Below are 22103 nucleotides of genomic sequence, written 5' to 3' on the forward strand. Positions count from 1 at the left end.
ATTTTGACTGCCCCCCCCCTACTCAATTTATTTGTGAATGGACATCAAACTGATCAACTAAGTGAAGTCATGAGCCGGTTTTGACCGGTTTGACAGTGACGGAGGTGCCGGTGAACCTGGTGTAGGAGAAGGACGACATCAGGCTTTGGTTCTTCAGTCGGTGCAAGAAGTGGACGTGCCTCACTCCCGCTCCGTAGCCCGAGAACACGTGCGACACCTGAAAGCGCCAACGCCACCAGTGAAAATCCCACCAGAAGTGCAAATAAAAAGGATGAAATCACCTCCTTCCACGTGTGGGAATAGACGCTGAGATCCTCGGTCGGGTCGACCCGGTGCTCTGCGATCACCGTGCTTTTGTCTGCGCCTAATAACTTCACGTGGAGTTGGTAGATTGACTCGTGGAGCTGACTCTCCTCGTACCTGGTTGGAAAGAATAGCCAGCTACGATGGGCGAGAACGTCGTGGCGGAAGTTTACATTGCGACGGCTTGATGGATGGCCTACCAGTCTTGAATGACTATTTGGGGTTGGAAATCATCCAGGAGCTCCTCCCACAGTCCCTCTGCCTTCAGGTCCACCGTCTGCTCCAAGGAAAACCAACTTGCGAAGGAAAGAGAAGCGTTCGCTCAATATTAGCTTTTCATTTGAGGGACTCGCGGCACCTGGCGTTTGAAATGGAGCTAGAATGTAGACCCACTAAAAGCTTCTTTGGTGGGCCGAGGGCGGGGGTTCGGACACCCGAGGTGTAAAGCGTGGTGTGAATAGAGAAGCGTGATGCATTGTGGGTCACGGGCTCCTGGAGGAGACTCACCTGGACTGGGGCAAGGCGCAGACCACCACCCCTTCTGGAATCCCACTGGTATCAAAAGGGAGATCCTCGGTGCTGGTGCTCCAGCCGCTGAAGTCAGCTGTGAAATAAACTTGAGATGGTTGAATTCCACTCGCCAGAGCCACCTCCTCGCGGGTCCTCGTCCTACCGTCGGGTTGAAAAGTGGGAGGGCCGTGCGGTGGGACTTCAGGTAACTCAGGTTCAGGTGGAGGCTTATCTTTACCCAACCCTTGAGGACAAAGAAACAAGTGTGCGGGGAAAAAAAGCCACTACTTTAGTCCACAACAAATATGAGGGGAAGCTCATATTTGTTGCAAGTGGTTGTGCCGCCGTTTCAAAAGTACTGCACATTCATCTTAAATATCAACTGGAGTAAACTTGCAAATGTCCAACAATAACAATTTCCGGCATGTGCCTATTTTTGGAGAATTTTACCATAAGGCGAAGGGTTCTTGAGCAGATTTCTCCCAAAAGGTTTGGCTTCATACAAGGACTTCCAGTCGAGGCCGTCTGGGGACGCCAACCCCGCCAACGTCCACTCATCCTGGCATCGCTTCTTCCACTCGGCCGCGCTCATCGCCGCGTTCAGTCCAAAACGGAGGCCGGTTGTTTCCACTGGGAAGTTCTCTAGACTTTTATTGGCTTTTAGTGCACACCGCACCCATTGTGTTGCAACGTAAAAGAGGCCGAGGGAGTGTTATGCAAGTCAGCTGCTGTCTGTTTTCTTAAAGGCAAAGAAACATTTTCATTCATTCATTCATTGTCAACGCCGCTCGCTCGCACTTTTAAAATCAATTCTGCAAGAAAAAAAGGAAACATCCCTCCCTAATGTATTAGTCATAGTCATCATAGTGCCTGGTTTATCTGAAATGAGGATAATTCCAACATGTTGTTTGTGATTGCACGCACACCACATAGTTTCACACTCATTAAAGACGGTGATCTGACGGGTAAAGAAGTTATCATTTTGGAGTTAGGGTCATCATTGTGACAAGCCAAGATGGATAACGCGAAATGGAATCGGGATGAGTCGTGGTTCATGTTGCTCTGGGTGGAGGTGAAGCTCGTATAATTATAGCATACTACCTTGGCTACAGCGTGGCGGACATGTGACTCCTGCAGCAGCCTGTCCACTTTGGCATATGGTGGGGCGTACCAGGACCCAATTTGCGGGGACGCCTGTTGACAATCACAAACACCTGGGTCACGCAAGAGGCAGCTAAGGGTTAGGGTTGTGGGGAAATCACCAGTGAGGTGGGTGAACTCAATGGGCAATCACAGGGAAAGGTCACAGAGGTCACCATACGTTAAACAGCAGGCAATTGTATTCATTTCGGCGAAAGAGCACGCTCATCGCCAAACTCGATTGAGGAAAGGAAGGCAAATCGACGACATTGCGCCTCAAAAACGAGAAGGTGCGAGGCTGAAAAACCACGCCAGGCCAAGGCGCCCCCCTTTTAGAAGCCAGTCGAAAGACAGCTGCGTAACAGGAGACGCCATTTCAATGCAAGGCAAAGACGCGCCCGCTGTCGACTGCGGCTGAACTTTCCTATCCAACACTTCCTCATATAACGGGCTAAAACTATTTGCAGTAGTTGGAGTGTACAGCAATAGGCCCACTTTCTACATAGTACGTACTTCAAATTCTTCAAAGCCGAATGTTTATTTGTCTATTTGTGAACAAGCCGACTTTTTTGTTATCATTTATAGAACAAGCTAAACAACAACAACCAGAAGATTTCAATATTTTTTAACATAACGTCGTAGACAAATAGGCAGGTATCAAATGAGACAGTGAGATTAGCCCAGCTAGCTAGCATTGGCGCTCCATTTCTTATTTCTACATTTCTAACAGTAACTATTTATTAACAACCTAACCCGTCTTTTTTGTTATCATTTATAGAACACGCCTAGACAAAAACCAGAAGATTGCAATATTTTTTAACATAAATTCGTAGACAATTAGTCAGGTATCAAATAAGAAAATGAGCCTAGCTAGCTAGCTAGCTAGCATTGCCCCCTCCAAACCGAGAGCACACTTGCGTAATATTTCCACAAGGCGTCACCAATTCATAGAACAAGTCTTCCATCTTGCACATCTAACACCACTGTGTGACGTAAATTAAATTAAAAAAAACAAGCTCAGCTTTTTTCCAATGAGTTTGACCTAGCTCGCCCCCCCGGCCCCCTCGTGACCCTCAATCCTTTTCGGATCCTCTTCCCTTCCATTGGTTCTATGTATGGGCGGGTGCGTGCTCCAGCGGGGTGACGGCGCAGCTGCGGGTGCCCTTCTTGCCGCGCCCCTATCATCCAGTGGACGGACGTGCGAGTATTCGTGCACGGCCAATCGGGGAAGGGCAGGCACTAAAATGGTAAGACCGATGCTTGGAGCATCTGCCCACTATATAAAGAGGGCTGAAAGACCTTCGGAGCTGGGTGACCCCTAATTTGGCCACAGTGAACAGGATCTGATCCCGAGGACTGTTACCTCTGTTCTTGACTCGAGTGAAGGTAATTATCTTTTTGGTTTTCTATTCGTTGGAGGCAAGGAGGATGACAAAGTGCCGTATTTCAGGACTCCGAGAAAAGCCCACAAAAGAAAACAAAACGTCAATAATAGCTTGGTCTTGGCCCATTTTGGATCATCTTAAAGGCATGACAGAAACAATGTACTTTTCTGGGTTCAAAACCCATGTTATTTGTATAATTGTAATACAGTAATACTTGCTTTTAGTTCCTTAGATTGCACAGTTTATGTGTTAGTTAAGATTGCCTGAAACGTACAGATCATGCAGTAAAAGTTCTGCGCTCCGTGGTCAGATTTCCCCAAACTCAAACCCCAACAAGATACAAACGCCGAGAGCCGATGACTTTTGTAAAGCACGACTGTTTAGCAAAAGTCTTTATCTTGAGACGACCTGGGGTCGCATGCAGACGCCACCTAGCTAAAAATAGCGCCACTCCGCTCCTGTTCGAAGCGCTCTATTTTAAGGGAAATATAATACATTGGAAACGGTGTAACGCGTGAAAGCAAAATTCCTCCGAGGCACATAAAAATCCTGCAGCTGTCACTTTTCAATCAATCCATGTCATGCCATTTTTCAGATGACTGACACGCGGGCTAGCTTGTGTTTTGCATAGCGTTCTTGGGGTCTAAAATTTGCTTTTTATTTATTTATTTATTTTTTCTCCCAACCTGCCCTCCTCCAGTGTTAGAAAAGCAACCATGCCTTTCGGAAATACCCACAACAACTTCAAACTCAACTACAAAGTTGAGGAAGAGTTCCCCGACTTGTCCAAGCACAACAACCACATGGCCAAGGTTCTGACCAAGGAAATGTACGGCAAGCTGAGGGACAAGCAGACCCCCAGCGGCTACACCTTGGACGACGTCATCCAGACGGGCGTCGACAACCCCGGTACCGGCCGCGCCTTTCGTCATCATCCGACGTATCGGTATGTCACGCAAAAAAAATTACATATCTGAGCAACGTACCGATTGTGGTCCCGTCAGGTCACCCCTTCATCATGACGGTGGGTTGCGTCGCCGGCGACGAGGAGTCTTACGAGGTTTTCAAGGATCTGCTGGACCCCATCATCTCCGACCGCCACAGCGGATACGGCCCCAACGACACCCACAAGACCGACCTGAACTTCGAGAACCTGAAGGTCCTTGAGAAAGACAATTCAAAAGCAATAAACAATGAGTAGAGCTAGGCCACATGAGGGAAAAAAAATCTGACACTAACAATTAGAAGTCAATATTTTCAGGAAACTGGACTTTAGTCAAGTCGTTTGACCTCAATATATTTCAACTGATTGATGTAAACCGGGTATTTGATCTGTTTCTGTCTATGACGACGCTTTTAATTGAAAGAACCTGTCGCTCAGTTAATATTTGGAATTATTACCCAGGCCTAATGGTGTGCAGGTCTTTAACACAACATGACTATGGCCCTATTTTTCTTAATAGGGCGGTGACGACTTGGACCCCAACTACGTTCTGTCCAGCCGCGTCCGTACCGGCCGCAGCATCAAGGGATTCACCCTGCCCCCCCACAACAGCCGTGGAGAGCGCAGAATTATCGAGAAGCTGTCCGTCGAGGGTACGTACGGTGTAGATATTTCAAATGGCGAGCTCCCTCTAGTGGTAGGATAAACCCTGACAGTTTTTTTGTTGTTGTTGTCAACAGCTCTGACCAGCCTGGATGGCGAGTTCAAGGGCAAGTACTACCCCCTGAAGTCCATGACCGACGCCGACCAGGAGAAGCTGATCGCCGATCACTTCCTGTTCGACAAGCCCGTCTCCCCCCTTCTGACTTGCGCCGGAATGGCCCGCGACTGGCCCGACGGCAGGGGCATCTGGTGAGTCTTCCAAAGTTCAAATCGCTAAGAAACCCGAAGAACCGTTGTTTCCACTCACCCATCTATTGTGGCTTCCGTCGCAAGGCACAACGACAACAAGACTTTCTTGGTCTGGGTGAATGAGGAAGATCACCTGCGCGTCATCTCTATGCAGAAGGGCGGCAACATGAGGGAGGTCTTCAAGCGCTTCTGCGTTGGCCTTCAGAAGGTACCTGGCTTGCCGTGGCGCCCGAGAGAAGCCCGAGCCTTTCCTCCATGACCTTTCTTTGCTTCCTCCTGGCCAGATCGAGGAGATCTTCAAGAAGCACAACCACGGCTTCATGTGGAACAAACATCTGGGTTACATCCTGACCTGCCCGTCCAACCTGGGGACCGGTCTGCGCGGCGGCGTCCACGTCAAGCTGCCCAAGCTGAGCACGCACCCCAAATTCGACGAGATCCTCAACAGGCTGCGTCTGCAGAAGCGCGGCACAGGTAGGGAGGGAGGGATTCCAACCTGGTTGGCCTCCATCCATCCATCCATCCCACCCACGAGATGGAGAGCCACCTCTGACCCAGCCGCTTCCCTCCAGGTGGCGTGGACACCGCCTCCGTGGGCGGAGTCTTTGACATCTCCAACGCCGATCGCCTGGGCTCCTCCGAGGTGGATCAGGTCCAGATGGTGGTGGATGGCGTCAAGCTGATGGTGGAGATGGAGAAGAAGCTGGAGAAGGGAGAGGCCATCGACGCCATGATCCCCGCCCAGAAGTAAAGGAGACCCATCCTCTGGCTTTTCCCAGTCCATGGTACTGGTATGCAGCAGCTCACGGAAAGACTCTTGACTCTGCTGGCGCCCAGATTTGGTTGGTTGGCCCGTAACAACCTCGGGTGGATCCCCGCTGAGCTAGGCTCGCCTGGTAAAGGTGGCAAAACTTCACTTTTGGTATAAAAATAGTAAATCACTATTGAAACTGTTCACTGTTCAATAAAAAGCCCCATTAAAAACAAAAACAAAAAAAACACATGGCAAAAGTTTCTGGCTGACGTTTGAAATTGACAATGGTTTATGAATTGGGTTGGCATCCATAACAATCAAAATTCAACGATGGCTAAGCTATCATTTTTCTTTTCTTTTCATTCAAGCGCTGGAAATAATTTAGCATGAAAAACATCCAAATTGCGAACGGCGTTGGTTGACGACATGATCAATTGGAGGCAAACATGTTATTTGTCCACAAACATCAGAACATCATGTGTGTAAACAAAAGAAGAAAAGTGAGTACTTACTTACTTATACACTCTCTTAACTATAAAAGAGCACGTAAATGCCAACATCAGTGAATTTTATTCCTCTTCAACTCCACCTTCTCTTTTAAATATCACAACCACTCAAGCTCAGTTTACAGTTGATTTCTGTTGGGGGAGGAATTCAAAAATTCAAAGAGCCAAGCAGAGAAAAGGCTACCAAATATGGATTTCATCCCTTTCTTTTGCATACATCACCTTTTTTTTTCATCTTTTCTTTCCCAAAAATAACAGAGGGATTTTAATACTGAACCATCTGAGTTAAAATGACGATACCATCCCAAACCACGTTTACTAAAAACAAAAACAAAAAAAATAGTTCCATTGATTGCACCTTTGAATTAACGTTCATCCATTCATGTGACACGTTTGCTCGATAGCCTGTGTGTGTGTGTGTGTGTGTGTGTGTGAGTCGTAACGACCAGTGGTATCGCTTTCTATGGCTTAAATGCAAAAACGGGGCTTCCATAAGGTCAAGAATCGGGGTCACTTTAAGGTCAAATTCCCAATTGAAGTACAAACAAAATGCTTTCTCCTTTAGTCGATTGTGTGGATGCTTCTTTTCTACCTAAAAAGAAAAAGGCGGCCTTTTCACAAGCCTAAAGATGCCCTGAATTTAGTGAAAAGTGTTCAAGTCAATGCATTCGACCCCCAAAGTTTGCAGGCTCGGCAAGCAACGTGTCGGCATTTTCCACCGCGACCAATCCCAGCTGTGCGTCACCTCCAATTCAAACACTGAAGTCACGCGACGGGCGGGTCGCTCTTCCCATCGTCACGGACAGAAACCACTGGAAATCAGATGGACGCTCTAGCTAGAAATAAACCTTGAGCTCTAAGATAAATACTATTTCCATAAATCCTATATACAGTCAGCAATGGACCGATAGAAACCTGTTTTCATGATATTACTCTAGAAAATAAATCAAGTACCTGTGCAAATATCCAGAAATTGAAGTGTTTCACATTTAAGACATTGGCGCCCACCAGTGGCTTTTGTGGGTAACGCATCAAAGTCCGGGGTGGTGGAGGGGGGGGGGGGGGGGGGGGAGTGGGCATGGGGCTTGGTGCTGATTCAAGTCAAAACAAAGTGCATCGAGGGCTGTGAGTGACCTCATGCCAAAATGTACCACCACGCGGCTTTTTCACTTTTCAAGAGGTCTCACTTGACCCCCGTCTGAAAAAAAAGCAATGAGAAAATGGCGCCCGATGGTCTGGAACCGGAACGCGGATTGCTTTGAGAGGGCAAGAGAGGTCGTCTGGATGAGGAAAGCTCGACCTGATGCTCGTTTCTGGGACCCAATTCAAAGGTGGCGGGATGTGGGGGTGTGGCTTCGCCGTTTTACGAAAAGGGAACGACAAACGGACTGGTTTGTTTTGACCATTTGTGTCCATTTTCCCCACTTGCTTTAACTGGACTCAAGCAGAAAAAAAAAAACGGACAAAAGGTAGACAGACGCCCCCGCTTGGTCTTCCCCACGTGAAAAGCCCCCCATTGAGAAAAAGTATGACCGGCAAATGGGCAGCCAGACCACGCCATCTCCGCATCTGTGCGGCCTACGTCAAAATCACAGTACGCTATTCACTAAAAAACAGGGAGGGTGAATAGAAAGACGTCTCATGCCTCTTTCTGTCTCTTCCATTTTCTACATGAAATAGATACCGTGAGAAGGCGCTGGGGTCGTTCATTTTAAAGGCAACTGGACCAAGAAGAAGAAAAAATGTCCACCGTGCCATCGTTAGCCTCCTTTTTCATCCAGAAAGGACGGACGATTTTCGACACCGGGCCACGACGACGACAGTGTTTGCTACTGGGCTCATCCACTTTTGTGGTGACCCCGCCAAGAGCAGATTTGGGCACGCGTGCTAAAAGTTAGCGCCACGCCAGCCCGCCCAACGCACGGCGAAGCCACGCGCCATCGACACCCGAGCGAACCAGGGCTACGGATTGGACGGGTTCTCTCGAGTCTGGGTCACGATTGCCGTGGGGAGTGCTAGCCAGATAGTTTTTGCTAACCGGGAAAAACCCGACAGTTTCCGTCCTTTGTCTTATGTACAGTTGAAGCCGAGATTCTTCAGACTCCGGACAAATGGAAGCCGAAGTAGCAAATTTGGAGGTGGAGAAGGTAAGCTTGGATGGAAATGGTAAAGAAAATAGCAATAAGCTAGCCTTCGCTAGCGTTTATATCCCTGATCGGACCGTTTGGAGGAAACGCAATCATTTGCACCAGGTTAACGGAAAACAGCCTTAAAGTCATCGTGAATCATCATCGTCGCTATTTTTTCAGCCGGGACAGGCCAACCCTGGCCGATCCGTGGGTGCGCTCGTTAATGAAGAGAAACAGTCACAACAAAATGGGGGTACTACGGCTCTTCCTATTTTGCGTGAAAATCCTCCATTTGACCTGAAGAACAAGAACCGCTCCAAGAAAAGCTCCCACTCTTGAACGGAGCTTTTTTTTCCGGCTCATTTGCCACGCGGAAATGTGATTGAAAAGCCACTACCTCGTTAAGCTGAAGACTCATTAGTATTAGTCAGCTTCTGACCGGCCGACCCTGCCCCCGTTGACCTTAATCCAGCGCGGTTGCCGCGTGGACTCGGTAGACCGACGCGACGCCGATCTCTAGACGTTACGTCCGCCAGTATATATATTAAAAAAACGTTCAATAGCGTACGGAAAGAGGAGCATATATATATATATATATACGGTGGTGGAGAAAGATGACGGGCCGCTCGGCCAAAGACGCGACGACAACCGTGTTTGTCTGCACCGGTAAAAAGAAGAACAGGGAAAAAAACACCATCGGAGCAATAAATTAAAAACAAACAAACAAACAAAAAAGAATAGAATTATGGCTAGAGTAGTCGTAAAATATATCAAACTAGATTTAGTCAGATCCAGGTCCGGTGGGGGAAGTTGGACGGTGGGGCTTGGGGGGGGGGAGTGGCTGACTCGGTGTGGGCGTGTCTTTGTCAAGGTTAAGCGGGGGGGAGGGTTTTTTTGGGGAGGGGGTGTGCCGCGCCAGAGTCAAGAAAGCGGAGGTATGCGTCAGGAATCCTACTTGCCACTTTTTTTCTTTTTTCCATCCGTTACCGTCCCAACGCCGGACCCTTTCCTGGCCCGGAGCCCACCCTAGACCCTGGGTTCAGAGTTCCAAGTCCTTGGATATTTGGGTGGCCACGTCCCGAAAAGCCAGCGGCGCCCCCCAGAGTCGCGTGTAGCGCACCCCGTTGGACGTCCCGGAGGCGCCGGCGGAGAGGTGGCACACCTCGGCCTCGAAAGCCACGCGGCCCCCCGCCGCGCCGTGGGTGCAGGAGAGCAGAAAGGGGCCGGCGTGGCGCACCTGGCAGCCGCAGCCCAGCGCCGCCTCCCGCAGAGCCAGCACCACCTCGGCGGGGTCCCGCCCGCTCCGCCCTGCCGGCCCGCCGGGCCTGCTGGGGCCGGTGGGGCCGGTGGGGCCGGTGGGCCCGCCGGTCCGCCCGCCGCTTCTCAGATCCCAGCCACGTCCGAGGGCCCTGGGCTCGGACGCTTTTTGATGCCCAGGTAGATGGCAACTGGAAAGCACGGACGGAGGCCTTGATTACACTCGCCATTTTGGGCCATTTCAAAATGCAACGACTCTTTGCCCGGACACTTTAGCACTTTGCGACCGTACTTTCCAAACGACCAACGCTCTCGGCTTGCCATGGAGAAGCTGAGAAATGTTGCTGGCGCTCTCACCAGCGGGACTAGATTGACGTATAGTTCCCCCACGATTTTGGTCACGTGTGTCCGTTTAAACCCCGTGTGGCATTTGTCAATCCCGGTGAGATGGTCTCGTGTACACACGTGTCCCGTGCTCGCAATTAGCGATATCTCATCCTTGGACTTTGACACAATGCAAACTAAGCTAAGCTAACTTAGCTCTTGAATTTTGAATGCATTTTTTGGCCCGTCGCCGTTCTGGCCATAATGAGAAGATACACACTGACCTTGTGAGCGCAAATCTCCTGATTCCCTCAGATTCATTTGTGACCCTGAAAGATAGAGACGCGAGGTCAAAAGGACGCCATCTCACACTCGAAATGAAAGCATGCATTGACGACGACGGTCTCTAGTAGCACGAGGCGCGCGTCCAAAAGCAAACATTCAATGAGTTTCTAGCCATGAAGTACAATTCGAGCACGAAAACTCTCTGGGCACATGAAGCTATGCAAATGCCATCTTCGTGATCAATCAATCAATCTGAATATGAATTGCAGTGTGATGGTCTCTTTAGCTTTTTCCAAATCAAAGAATGAAATATGGCTTTGGTCTCCTTTTGCTTCTTCAAAATGGCGTGTTCAATGTAACCAGAGAATATAGGAAAAGGTCAAGAGGTCACGCTCAACCATGACTCTCCAGAAATGAAATGAATGCAATGAAAACGTTCATGCGAAACGCTTCATCGTGCTTAAAACGCGCCACGCGAGAAGCCGTCTTTGCCGGGAGAACGCAAAGAAAATCATGCAGTCGTGAGTGGATTGAGTCACGGGTCACGGGGGGGGGGGGGGGGGGGGAACGACGGGGTCCCCGTACCCACCAGAGAAAAGCGGCAAGACACACGGGAACTTACTAACGGTTTTTGATCCTTGTGGAAGAGTGCAACCCGACACGGATTTGTTTGAGCCCTGGCGCTTGGACGGGTCCAGGTTGACCCTGAGGTCGCCACCGCCGCCAACGGAGAGCAGAATGAGAAAGGGAGTCAAGGGAAGGGGAGGCATGGGGTGAGGGGGTGAGCCTGTGCCCCCAACGGGTGCCACACAACACATGGTACGGATATAGACAAGAAAGTAGGGGTGGCTTATTTAGACGTGATCCTTATTTGCGTTGTTCTTTTGACCTCGGACCTACGACGCCGCGTGCTCGTTTGGAAGCCGGACGGAGACGTACGAGACGTACTGAGACTTTTGGGATCGGTTCCGAAAAATGGCCGTGGCTTGAATGCAAGAGAAAGTGAGCGTTCATTTGAATAGCAGTGAGTGGCTGTGTTTCATAAAGGTTCCCGACCCCCGGTTTAGAACCTGGAACCTCCCAAATATGGCCTGGTTTCCTCTGCCCGGCTCGTCTGAATTGAGCGGCAAGGATAAAGCGGAGATTTGATTAGATTAGACACGTGCGATTATGACAACCCAGATGAAGGAGGGACGCCGGGATAATCCCGGGACAGAGACGCCGATATGCGTCAACATTCTAATCGGCGGGGAGGAAAGTTCCTCCTCATTTTACAGTTGCGACGTCACTCGCTCGCCGCAGTGCAAAATAAAGCATTTCCCAAAAATAATTCCTCGTTTTTGCCCCATTATTTCAAAGAAAAATTCAAATCATGTCAACAAAGTGATTCAAAAAAAGAAGAAAATACTCTAGAATGAAGTTTCTTTTTTGGGGGCATAAAGAAGAAGAAAAAGAATGCAGAATGGCGCAAAAAGCCCTTGAAAAGCACTAAATATGGCCGCCTACCTGCGCGTGAGTTTGGAGGTCAGCTTGGTGAAGAGGTTGGAGGTGGCCCTGGTGCGAGCGTGGGGCAGCGGGCTGCCGTCATGGTGGGACAGGGTGGGCGAAGTGGGCGGGGCCGAGTAGACGGCCGCCCCGCGCTCCCTCAGCTGGCCCCCGTGGAAGGTGCTGCGGATGGTGGATCCCCGGGTCAGGCGGCACCGCTCCGACGACGACGACGACGAGGACGCCGCCCCGGCCCCGGAGATGCTCAGCGTGGAGGGAGACGCCGCCGCCGCCCGGTGGCCCAGGGAGCTGGTGGCCCCCCACCCACCACACCGCCGGTTACAAAAATGGACCGTCTCCGGGAGTCCAAAAAAAAGTGGAAAGTCGGGTACCTGTTGTCTTTGCCGTTCTGCAGGAGGGAGTGCCTGTCGGCTCCGGAGCGATCCGTGCACACGTACGTGTTTCGGCGCGTCATGGCGCTCCCGGGGATGTTGTTCTTGAAAAGGGGGAAAAAAAAGGGCTCCTTCAAAAGGATGACATTGGCGCCATAGGATCCCTTTTGCGTCCGTTTGCCGCTCAAACATGATCGCGGCGGAAACGGAAAATGAAAAAGAGAATATTAGTCTGGAGCGGGGGGGCTCGTTTGGGGGAAGTTCCTAAACTTCAAGTTCGAGTTGAATCTGAAGCGGGCGGGGGTGGGCAAAGCGCTCCCGTCCCGTTTGGGGGAACTTCCTTTGCTTCAAATTCCAGTTGAATCTGGAGCGGGGGTTGGACCCAAACAACAAACACCTGATGCCAATCCACTGATTGCACTGGCAGCACACTAGTATTGCGGAAAGCTTGCTCTTTATGAAAACCTACATTTTGTGGAATAGTTTGAAACAAAAGCCTAGTCTTATGGGATACTATGCCTTTATATCAAATCCAAAGCCTTTATTATCATCATACACAGCTGTGTATAACGAAATGGGTGAATTATCATTCAACAAAGCTGCTCTTAAATGAGGCAAAATGGTTAAAAGTTTGTGCTTTGATGGCCCACGTATGAAATAGGTCCAGAAGAATTGTTTCCCTTTCTTTGCATTGTTTGGCTGGCGTGACTCGTCGTCGGAAAAATATGCTTTGTCTCCTTCAAATCTTGAGTTGCCATGACTCAATGTAGGACATTGAAAAAAGAAAGTAGCGGCTCCCAACTGAACTCACCGTGGTGGCGGTCATGTCTTTGCGGCGGTCGGGTATTTCCGACTTGTTGGGGTTGTTGGCACTGCTCACCATGGGACTGGACGGCGGGAGGCTGTGGCTTCCCATCACGCTGCAACTGGCCTTGCGGGACGGCATGCGACCCTCTCGCAGCTCCCTCTCGCCCGTGCTGGTGGGGCTCCGCTTGGGGTGCATGACGGGCATGGAAGGCCCGCCTTTTGTCGGGGAGGCCGGCGTCAAGAGCTAGCCTAGCCTAGCGGAGCGGAGCGGCGCCATCCCGCCATACTCACAAAAGTCACTGTGTCGTCGCTGCCTGTGATAGGTGGAGGCGCTTCGCTGCGTCTTGCTGTGCGACGACGACGAGGTGGAGGAAGAAGACGAGCCGCTGGCCGTCGAAGATTGCTTGTTGGTTCCGTTGGTGATGGGCCCGGGTCGCACCCGCGCCAAGGACAGGCTGCTGGCCGAGCGGGCCTCGCCGCCCTCCTGCCGTCCAAAGACCCAAGACATTTACGGCGTTTGTTTCCAAAATAAAGCTAAACGGTATGTGACAAGATTGGGAACTACGGTGAATCCCTCAAATTTGGCGGTTAATGTAGATCAGATAATCGAAAAATCGCCAAGTAGGGTCACCCCTATGAAGAAAAAAAAATATATATATTTTTTTCTTTTCTTTAGTACGGAGTCCTAGTAGCAAGAGTGGCTTCTGGTTACAAGTTTCAGCTTGGATTTTCACATTTTTATGAACTTTAAAAAAAATAAATAAATAAATGTCTTCAGTGCTGAGTTCTAGTAGCCAGCGGATTTCACATTTGATGAACTTTAAATACATTTATAGCAGAAAAAAAATCACAAAGTAATGAAGTCGCGATAATCGAGGGATTACTGCACTTGGGTCAAAAGACTAACACCAGGTTGTAGAGATAGAAAGAAGCAATAGGACGGATCGCATCCTCATCTGGCTTGACGTTCCGCCTAGAATAGCGCATTTGAAACCGAGGACGATGAACTCACGTCTTTGCGGCCCAGCAGCAAGTAGGTGGCGGTGACTTCGTTGTACTTCTGATTGAGCAGAGAGTCCTTGATTTCCTCCGAGGTGAAACCCATGCCGACCATCACCTCTGAAAGGCAAAAAGGGGAAAGAGAAATGCTAGCCGATCCCCGCGTCTCGCCGCCGAGCGCCGCCGAGCGCCGCCCCGCCCCGCCAACGACTCACCGATGCGGGCCGGGTCGCTGTAGTCTTCCACCGGTTCTATGTGAGGCTTCAGGTCCTCCCCCTCGTACCCCGAATTGATCCACTTGTCCTTCATGACTTGCTGCGGAGACACACAAAAAAGCGCCGTCCCGTCGGGTTAAGTGGCGACGGGGCGGGGCGCCATCTGGCTTCCGGCGGGGCGTCATCCTCACGTCTAGGGTGCAGCGTTTGGCGGGGTTGAGCACCAGGAATCTCCGGAGGATGCCCTCGCAGTCGGTGGACATGTAAAAGGGCACGCGGTACTTTCCTCTCAGCACGCGCTCCCTCAGCTCCTGTGGGTCACGGGACACCAGAAACTGAGATGTATACATACTCGGCGTCCAGCGAATCGTAGTCGGGAAAATACCACAATCAACCGTGACGACGACTGAACAAGCTTAAAATAAGGACGGCTTCAAACGAACGGCTCCCTTCGCAACTCCCTATTAAATTTGTCCCGACTCCCGACTGGGCTTTTCTCGGCACGCTCGTCACAAAGCATTTCTACCCCGAGCGGACGCGGGCTCGGTCGGGTTGACTTGCCTTCAAGTTCTGTCCGTCGAAAGGCAGCGAGCCGCTGACCAGCGTGTACAAAATGACTCCCAGACTCCAAACGTCCACTTCGGGCCCGTCGTATTTCTTGCCCTGGAAAAGCTCGGGGGCGGCGTAGGGCGGCGAGCCGCAGAACGTGTCCAGCTTGTTGCCCAGCGTGAACTCGTTGCTGAAACCGAAATCGGCGATCTTGATGTTGGCGTCGGCGTCCAGCAGGAGGTTCTCCGCCTGGTGGGAAAGAGGAAGAGGAAGAGGAAGAGGAAGAGGAAGGAGGCCACCAAGAGTGGAGAATGACGAGAGGAGGGGAGAGGGGAGGAAAAGTGGCGTGAGATTAGAAAGACAAAACCCACAAATTAAAAGCAGGTGGAAAGCACCACGTGACGTCCAACAACCTCCGAGCTGCCAAATATGACCAATCTTCCGTCGTTGACTAGGCCAAATCATATGCATTTTGTATCAAAACAAACCAAAAAAATCAGGCCGTTTTTTTTGCCAGCAACTGATATGCAAAAACAATTCAAATGTTGAACCTTTTAGCCGTGCAACAACAACAACAACGCACGCCTCGGCACTAAGGACCCAAACAAAAAAATCTGAAACGATCGCGTGGGGAAAAAAAGGAAACCATATGAAAAGCATTGGAAAATGAGATGCTATTCCGCTTTATTTTTGGACGCCGCTCAGGTCACAAAATCCCAAAGTTCTCTTTACCCAAATAGGATGGATATTTTGGACGTTTGGCAGCTCCGACGCGTTCACGTGACTCCTGCGTGTACTGTAATCTACGACAAGACATGCCAATAACCCCGCCCCCATTTTGAAATGCTCCGTAGTGTGCGATTAAGACGCAACGGACGGACGGACGGACGGACGGACGGACGGACGGACGGCGCCCTTTTCACACACCGAGATTAAGACCAGTTTTGAGATTATGACTGGAACTCGCCTTAATCCTCTTTTCCCCCCAACTCTGGCCAAAACATCTTCTCCGTTTTCTTACCTTTAAATCTCGGTGGACGATATTTTTAGTGTGGCAATAGTGAACAGCGGAAACAATCTGTGAACAAATCGGGACGCAAAATGCATTTTAGTCAAAGGCCTGACATTGTTGAAAAAAACAACATTTGTCTTTCTTTTTCCCTACCTGTCGAAATTTGGCTCTGGCTTCCACCTCCTTCATTCTTCCATGTGACACCAGGTAGTCAAATACTTCACCTGTGATGGCAGACAGGTGAGTCCAAAAATGGCCCAATTTTGGAGTATATTTCAAAGTGGCGCAGACGTTAACTCTAGCGCCGCTACATCGACCAATGGGAGCGTCGCATTGGCGCAAAGTGGCAGCGACGCTAACTCTAGCGCCACTACATGGACCAATGGGAGTCTGGCGTTGGCACGTCCCAATTTAAACGGCGCCGATGCTAACTCTAGCGCTGCAAAACCTCCCTGATTAGCAATAACAACAAGTAACTATGTTATTAAAAGAATGCAGATACTTTTGTGCACATTTATTTTTACTTTGAAATTCTGGGTTTGGCTTGCAAGAAATTACATTTAAAAAAAAGGAATTGTTGCCAAAAGGTTGGTCTATTAGGTCATGCACTTATTTGGAGTGGAATTTAAAAAAAAATGATACGGACCAGTAGCGTTATACCAGAATTGGAGACTTTTTTTATTGGCTGCTGTAAAGATTGGACTCCTGAACAGCTTTTCTGATCGTCGTTAGAGCGTTGATAAACATTGTGATCTGAGGGAATATTCTCTTGGATTTTTGATGGTTTTTTTTTTTTTTAATCTAGATGAGCCGTTACTTGGACAGAGTGAGGAGTTTGTAGTGTGGTACTCACCTCCGCTGGCGTACTCCATGATCAGGTAAAGGGTCTTATCGGTCTCAATCACCTCAAACAGCTGCACTGTTGGCCCAAACGGAAAAAGATTTCATGAAAATCAAACTTTAACACAGTCCACTGGCAATTCAAACTTTTCTCAAGACTCACCTATGTTTGGGTGATTTAAGCCTTTCATTATTCGTACCTCCCGAAAGAGCTGAAAAGAAATAAGGTGCATTTATCAATAACAATATTCATGGCTAATGACAATATATCGCTCCCTTTTTTATTTCATCATTCAAACATTGTCACGACGGCGAGGCAAGATTAGCGGCAGTTACGTACGTACTTTCTTTTTTGGTTGTAATTCTCAATTTGTCCATTGTGTTTTCTCCCCCGTCCCCCGTCCCCCGTCCCCCGTCCGTCTGGAGCCATCTCCTCCCTCCCTCCCTCCCATTGCCGAGGCTAACGTCACTGTTGCCGTAGCAACCCAGGTATTAAGCCCCGCGACCTTTCTCGCCGTCTCCGGCCGGGCCGGTGTGAATTATGGGATATGTAGTGGCGCCGTAGCATCCCGCACAATCACGTAAAATGCGTGCCGGCTCTCCGACGAAACTGGCCCTGAAGGACGTGACGTCCTCGAATATGACTACGAACACGGCATCTTGTAGGAATGAGGAACACAAAACCAGATGCCATCCCAGATTTTTCCCTCTACGTACGAGAACGGCTATTGAAATGACGCAAACGTCTCCGCCATGTTATAACGCCGACCATCAAAATCAAATGATAACGATAAAATGTTGATTTCCAAATCCTGCCTCCCTCCTAAACAAGTCCATCCATCGCAACAGCCGGTCCGTGGAAAAGCGGGAAAATGAGATGAGGTCCAAACTGGAACGCAGCATTTAATCCACAACGTAAGCACCTGAAGTCAAGCACGCCGGAAAAACATAACCAACCAGGATGATGTCTTTTTCATATAGCGTAAAAAGAAAATTGCGTTGAGCGACTGTAGGCTTAAAAGGAACCCGCCAAGGTCATCAGCATCATTGTATGCTAAACACAAAAGTGTGACGCTGAAAAGCACATTATGGAATCATTGTCAAAATGAACGTGGCGCCTGTTGGAAAAATCTTATTTATTTATGATCGCGCGTTCCCATGAAGATGTTTACGGTGACGGACCAAACAATGCAAATTCCTATTCCTCCAGCACGCAAAAATTGAGGGTTGTTTTTTTTGGTGTGTTTTTTTCCCCCCCTCACTTTTCGCCCCGAGCAAAGCAGCTCACGGAGTACGAGTGACAGATTTTCGCTTCAACGAGCAAGACACTTTGGCCCATATGTGCATATAAGCAGCATTAAGGGCAAATATGGCTCGATGGGGCGCTTCTTGTATGAAGACGCCATCGGAGCTTTTGATTGGGCCAGATCCATTCAGCGCAAGGGGGGAGGGAGCTTCGGATGGACGACGGAAGATCGCTACACGGACACGTTTGGAGTCAAAAATTGGATTTCTTTCAGAATGCTACCTTACTTTTGACTGGATCCAAAAAGAATTAGAAAAAAATGGAGCCTATTGTTTGTGTCTGTGGAAAAACAAATGCTTATGCTGTCTTTTTTTATTTAAGAAACACAAAATCAATACTTTTGAGGCAATAGGTCTTCTATATCGTTATCTAAAGGTAGAGAATTACAATAACAATGTAATGTATCTTAATCGGTTTATGCCGTTGGCATGAGATGTGCCATTTGAACATCATTTATTCATTAGTTTATACTTTTATGTGCTGTCTGATGAAGTACACATTATGGTTTGAAAAATAATGTCTGTATATGAGAGCGCAGGAACGTACCTTTTGTAGGCTGGTTGGATTCAACTGAGTTTTGTCGATGATTTTTATTGCAACCTGAAAAAAACATGGAAATGTCTTTCAGTTCTTTTTGAACGTTTTGCGTTGCCGACGGCGATTCCTGGCTTGGCGTTGTCCGTCTCACGTCTTACCTCCTTTCCCGTCAGGATGTGGCGCGCCAACTTGACCTTGGCGAAGTTTCCCTTGCCGATGGTCTTGAGTAAACGATAGTTGCCGATGTGCGGCTGCTCGTCGGAGCACGAGGCGATGGAGTTTCGGCAGCGGGCGCCCAGTGAGCGGCTCGACTGACTCGTGGCCTTGTCGGAACGGCTGGCCCCCAGCAACACATGCTGAAAAAAAATAAAAATAAACACAGACAAGAAAAAACGTTTTAGGACAACTCATTTTTCCCCATTTTCAAAATGAAGCTTTGAAACAATTCCATATCAGAATGTGCCTTTTCCATCGTGGCGAGCTCGACGGAGCGGCGAACGAGAGTCGGAAACGGAAGGCCGAGGATGTCGGGGTGACAAGTGGGTGAAGGTACTCAGACCGACCAATAAAAGGAGGTTATAGGGAAAAAGGAACAGATGCCGACACAGTAGTCCCCGGCCACTTGCGGGCCTCCAGGCAACACGCTCGCGTTCACCCAGCATGCCATCTACACACACACACAAACTCAGTCCTTCCATCTCGTGCCATCGTCATTCTTCTTCTTCTTCTTTTCATGCCCCATCTACAATGTACGGCCTATTTTGTTCCATCTCCCAATAGGCAAAGCCCCGAGCAAAGGTACCCGACCGTTTTTCTTTTTCTAATCATTTGACTACGGCGTTGGCTTCCGGGTTTCCCGTGCGGCGTTTGCGTGTTTTCCCCTGGCTTGCCCGCGTGGGTTTTCACCCGGGCACCCCCGCATCCCAAAACATGCCAGCTAGGCTGGCCGGTTGACGACTCAAAATCATCCCGATCTATTGGCTGGGAATCCATCGGGGTGTCCATCCCCTAGCGCCTCGAGTTGGCGGCTCCTCGCGACTCTTGTGAAGATTAGCCCGACGGAAAACGAATGACCGAATGAATGGGACGGGCTTTTTGCACGCCACGCACGCCCCTTTTCCAAACCTTGCGAGGCCAAATTGACCAAGTGACTGAGAATAACGGCAAAGGCCATTCAACTTTGGAATTTTACAGAAGGAGTCTGAGGGACTGGAATGGGAAATCACGCAGACCCAAACCCAACCTTGGGTGGACTTCACGCTGGAAAGCATCCTCCAGATCATTCTGGTGGAAAGCCCGGATGGGAATTCATAATCAGTCATGCGTCTCGTAAACTGGCTCGCACATAAACATCGGCTCAAACCACCTTTGTGCGCTAAAAGCTCTGCTAACGCTGGCAAAGGGGGGCCGGCTTCGTAGAACGAATGGCCCAACGGAGTGTTCAGAGCGGAGAAATGACACGTAACGGCAACGTTACATGCTCGTGTCGCAGACCAGTTAGACGGATGGATAGATGGATAAATGGGGCTGCACGGGGGTGCTGTAGATGTGCTTAGCGGCGCCGTCTGACACCCACTGACGGAGCGGCTGAAGGGTTGGGCGCTAAACGGCAGCCTGCGCAAGCACAGACTACCGCACGTCACTTCACGCCGTCGTTCAGGTAGAGTCGACCGGCCATTTGTTTTGGCCCCCGCACAGAATGCATGCGGGGGGTGCATCGGCCGAGCGGCAAGGAGGCATTGGGACGTCAGCATCGTCTCATGTAATGAGACGTGACAGCTGCTTTTAAGGCTTTCTGCGCAAATTGGTTGTTGCATGCACCGGCGCGTGTGTGTGTTTATGTGTGTGTGTGTGTGTGTGTGTGTGTGTGCACGCGCAGGCACTCAAGGTTAGCCCGTTGTATGTTTTTTTTTCATATTCCATATATTTCTTTTCATACATGTCGTCCAAGACCATGGTATTAAAACAGAGCAGAACGCCCATTCAATCCTTCTAGTGAAAACATAGCAGGGAAGGCGTTAGGCCCAGTAAAGGCCAAAAAATGATGATGGGCGAATTTTAAGGAGGCATTTAATGCCCCCCATTCCCCTTATCACCTCCCCCCGAAAAAAAGAGGCTTTAGGCTGCATCTGTACTTACATGGTCTCCGGTACTCCTGTCGTTCCCAGACGGTAATGCAGATCGAGAGGACATGTTTTCGTTCTCCTCTTTCCCTGAGTGGCAATCGCGACTTGTTTGGCGTGAGCACTTGCTTTATTTCTATTTCTTTTTTCGTTTTTTGTTGGTTTTTTTGGAGAGGCTCCGGCGGCAGAATGGCATCCGCCGCAGAGGCGAACGAGCGGCGTCCCCGAATCAAGTCCGTCAGTCAGTCAGTCAGTCAGTCCGCCTCGTCGACGACCGGCCGAGCCGCGGTCGAGAGCAGTCCTCTGCCTGTCATGGCAGGAATTGATATCCGGAGGAAGGGGGGTGTCCTCAAAGCAGATGCATCTTCCATCCACAGTGCACTTGGCAAAAAAAAAAAAAAAATGGAGACCCGACAGGAGACGGTCGATCGGCGATGCAGCAAATGCAAATCCAGAGGAGCATGCAACCAAAGAGGTGCTACGATGCAGAGATGTTTGGACGGAGCCCAGCGTCCCGGTCTCGGTGGCTGAAGCTGAGGCTGAAGCTGAAGCTGAGACTGAGACGGAGGCGGAGGCGGAGGCTGAGGCTGAGGAGACTATCCATCCACCCTCCGCTTCATGGCTGCTGCACGGGGTCTTCTCCGTTCGGATGAGCAACCCATTAAATCGTCTTTCGGTCCCATTTCAGCCCATCGACGCCGAATAAAGTGTCCGCTTCGTCCGTTTCGTCCGCTTCGTTCGCTTCGTTGGCAGGAGAGACACAGCTGCGTTCAAGGCCGAATTGAGTAGTCTCCGCCGCCGCCGGTGTGTTGCGCTGCACCGTTAAGCCACGAAGAAGAAGAAGAAGAAGAACAAGAAGAAGAGAAGAAGAAGAGGAGGAAAAAAGAGGAGAAAAAAAAAGGAGAAGAAGAGAGGAGCTCATGAGAATTATAAAAGTCGTTCATCATAACTGCATCCATGCCCTTGACAGCAGGCTTAAAAGAAAAAAGAAATACAAAATAAAAACTTGCATCTTCACATCGGTGGTGCGTGACCCCTGAATCTGAATATTAGTAATACCACAGCACCATGCAAAAAGATTAGAATAAAAACACTGCATCAAATCATAATACGTAATCAGTTTGACATTTGTTGCGCACCACCTTAATTCATCTCGATATCATGTACATAAAACACTCATAAATTCACTGAGTTCAATGTCTTATGCGCACTAAAGCATCAAGCACAATAAAATGTCTTGCATCGTGCAAATAATTGTTCTTATGTCATTTGAAAATTGAAAAATGAAGAATATAAACAAACTGGAAGCTGCCAAACACGAACATTGAGAGATCTGATCTGATTTGGTTGCCAACTTTCCTTAATATAATAAAAGAAATAAAGTCTGTAT

At 49.4% G+C, this 22103-nt stretch overlaps 3 protein-coding genes across 4 annotated transcripts; 1 reads left to right on the forward strand and 2 right to left on the reverse strand.

Moving 5' to 3' along the window:
* Position 1: 1 nt before the first annotated feature.
* On the reverse strand, positions 2 to 4516 carry nccrp1 (P1, F-box associated domain containing). Its single transcript, XM_077593248.1, has 7 exons — positions 4325 to 4516; positions 1264 to 2007; positions 977 to 1057; positions 811 to 907; positions 504 to 599; positions 282 to 420; positions 2 to 217 (listed from the first exon to the last, which is right to left on the reverse strand). Exons 2-7 carry the CDS (start codon positions 1403 to 1405, stop codon positions 68 to 70), a joined length of 705 nt encoding a protein of 234 aa, XP_077449374.1. The 5' UTR covers positions 1406 to 2007; positions 4325 to 4516; the 3' UTR covers positions 2 to 67.
* On the forward strand, positions 3188 to 6504 carry ckma (creatine kinase, muscle a). Its single transcript, XM_077593246.1, has 8 exons — positions 3188 to 3339; positions 4039 to 4247; positions 4343 to 4497; positions 4802 to 4934; positions 5022 to 5193; positions 5278 to 5401; positions 5478 to 5667; positions 5766 to 6504. The coding sequence occupies exons 2-8, from the start codon at positions 4055 to 4057 to the stop codon at positions 5942 to 5944; spliced, it is 1146 nt and encodes a 381-aa protein (XP_077449372.1). The 5' UTR covers positions 3188 to 3339; positions 4039 to 4054; the 3' UTR covers positions 5945 to 6504.
* mark4a (MAP/microtubule affinity-regulating kinase 4a) lies at positions 6499 to 21557 on the reverse strand. Of its 2 annotated transcripts, XM_077593245.1 has the most exons (18): positions 20730 to 21556; positions 18749 to 18946; positions 18600 to 18653; positions 16911 to 16959; positions 16761 to 16826; positions 16061 to 16131; positions 15917 to 15973; positions 14908 to 15144; positions 14538 to 14657; positions 14347 to 14446; positions 14145 to 14251; positions 13424 to 13616; positions 13137 to 13348; positions 12326 to 12429; positions 11955 to 12242; positions 11071 to 11153; positions 10448 to 10492; positions 9816 to 10030 (listed from the first exon to the last, which is right to left on the reverse strand). In XM_077593245.1, the coding sequence occupies exons 1-18, from the start codon at positions 20781 to 20783 to the stop codon at positions 9966 to 9968; spliced, it is 2103 nt and encodes a 700-aa protein (XP_077449371.1). In that variant the 5' UTR covers positions 20784 to 21556; the 3' UTR covers positions 9816 to 9965. The 2 variants fall into 2 exon arrangements, with proteins under 2 accessions (XP_077449370.1, XP_077449371.1); XM_077593244.1 differs by lacking the exon at positions 11071 to 11153 and having other exon boundaries at positions 6499 to 10030; positions 20730 to 21557.
* Positions 21558 to 22103: the final 546 nt, after the last annotated feature.

This window comes from Stigmatopora argus, chromosome 22, assembly GCF_051989625.1.
Source record: "Stigmatopora argus isolate UIUO_Sarg chromosome 22, RoL_Sarg_1.0, whole genome shotgun sequence".
Taxonomy (NCBI): Eukaryota; Metazoa; Chordata; class Actinopteri; order Syngnathiformes; family Syngnathidae; genus Stigmatopora; species Stigmatopora argus.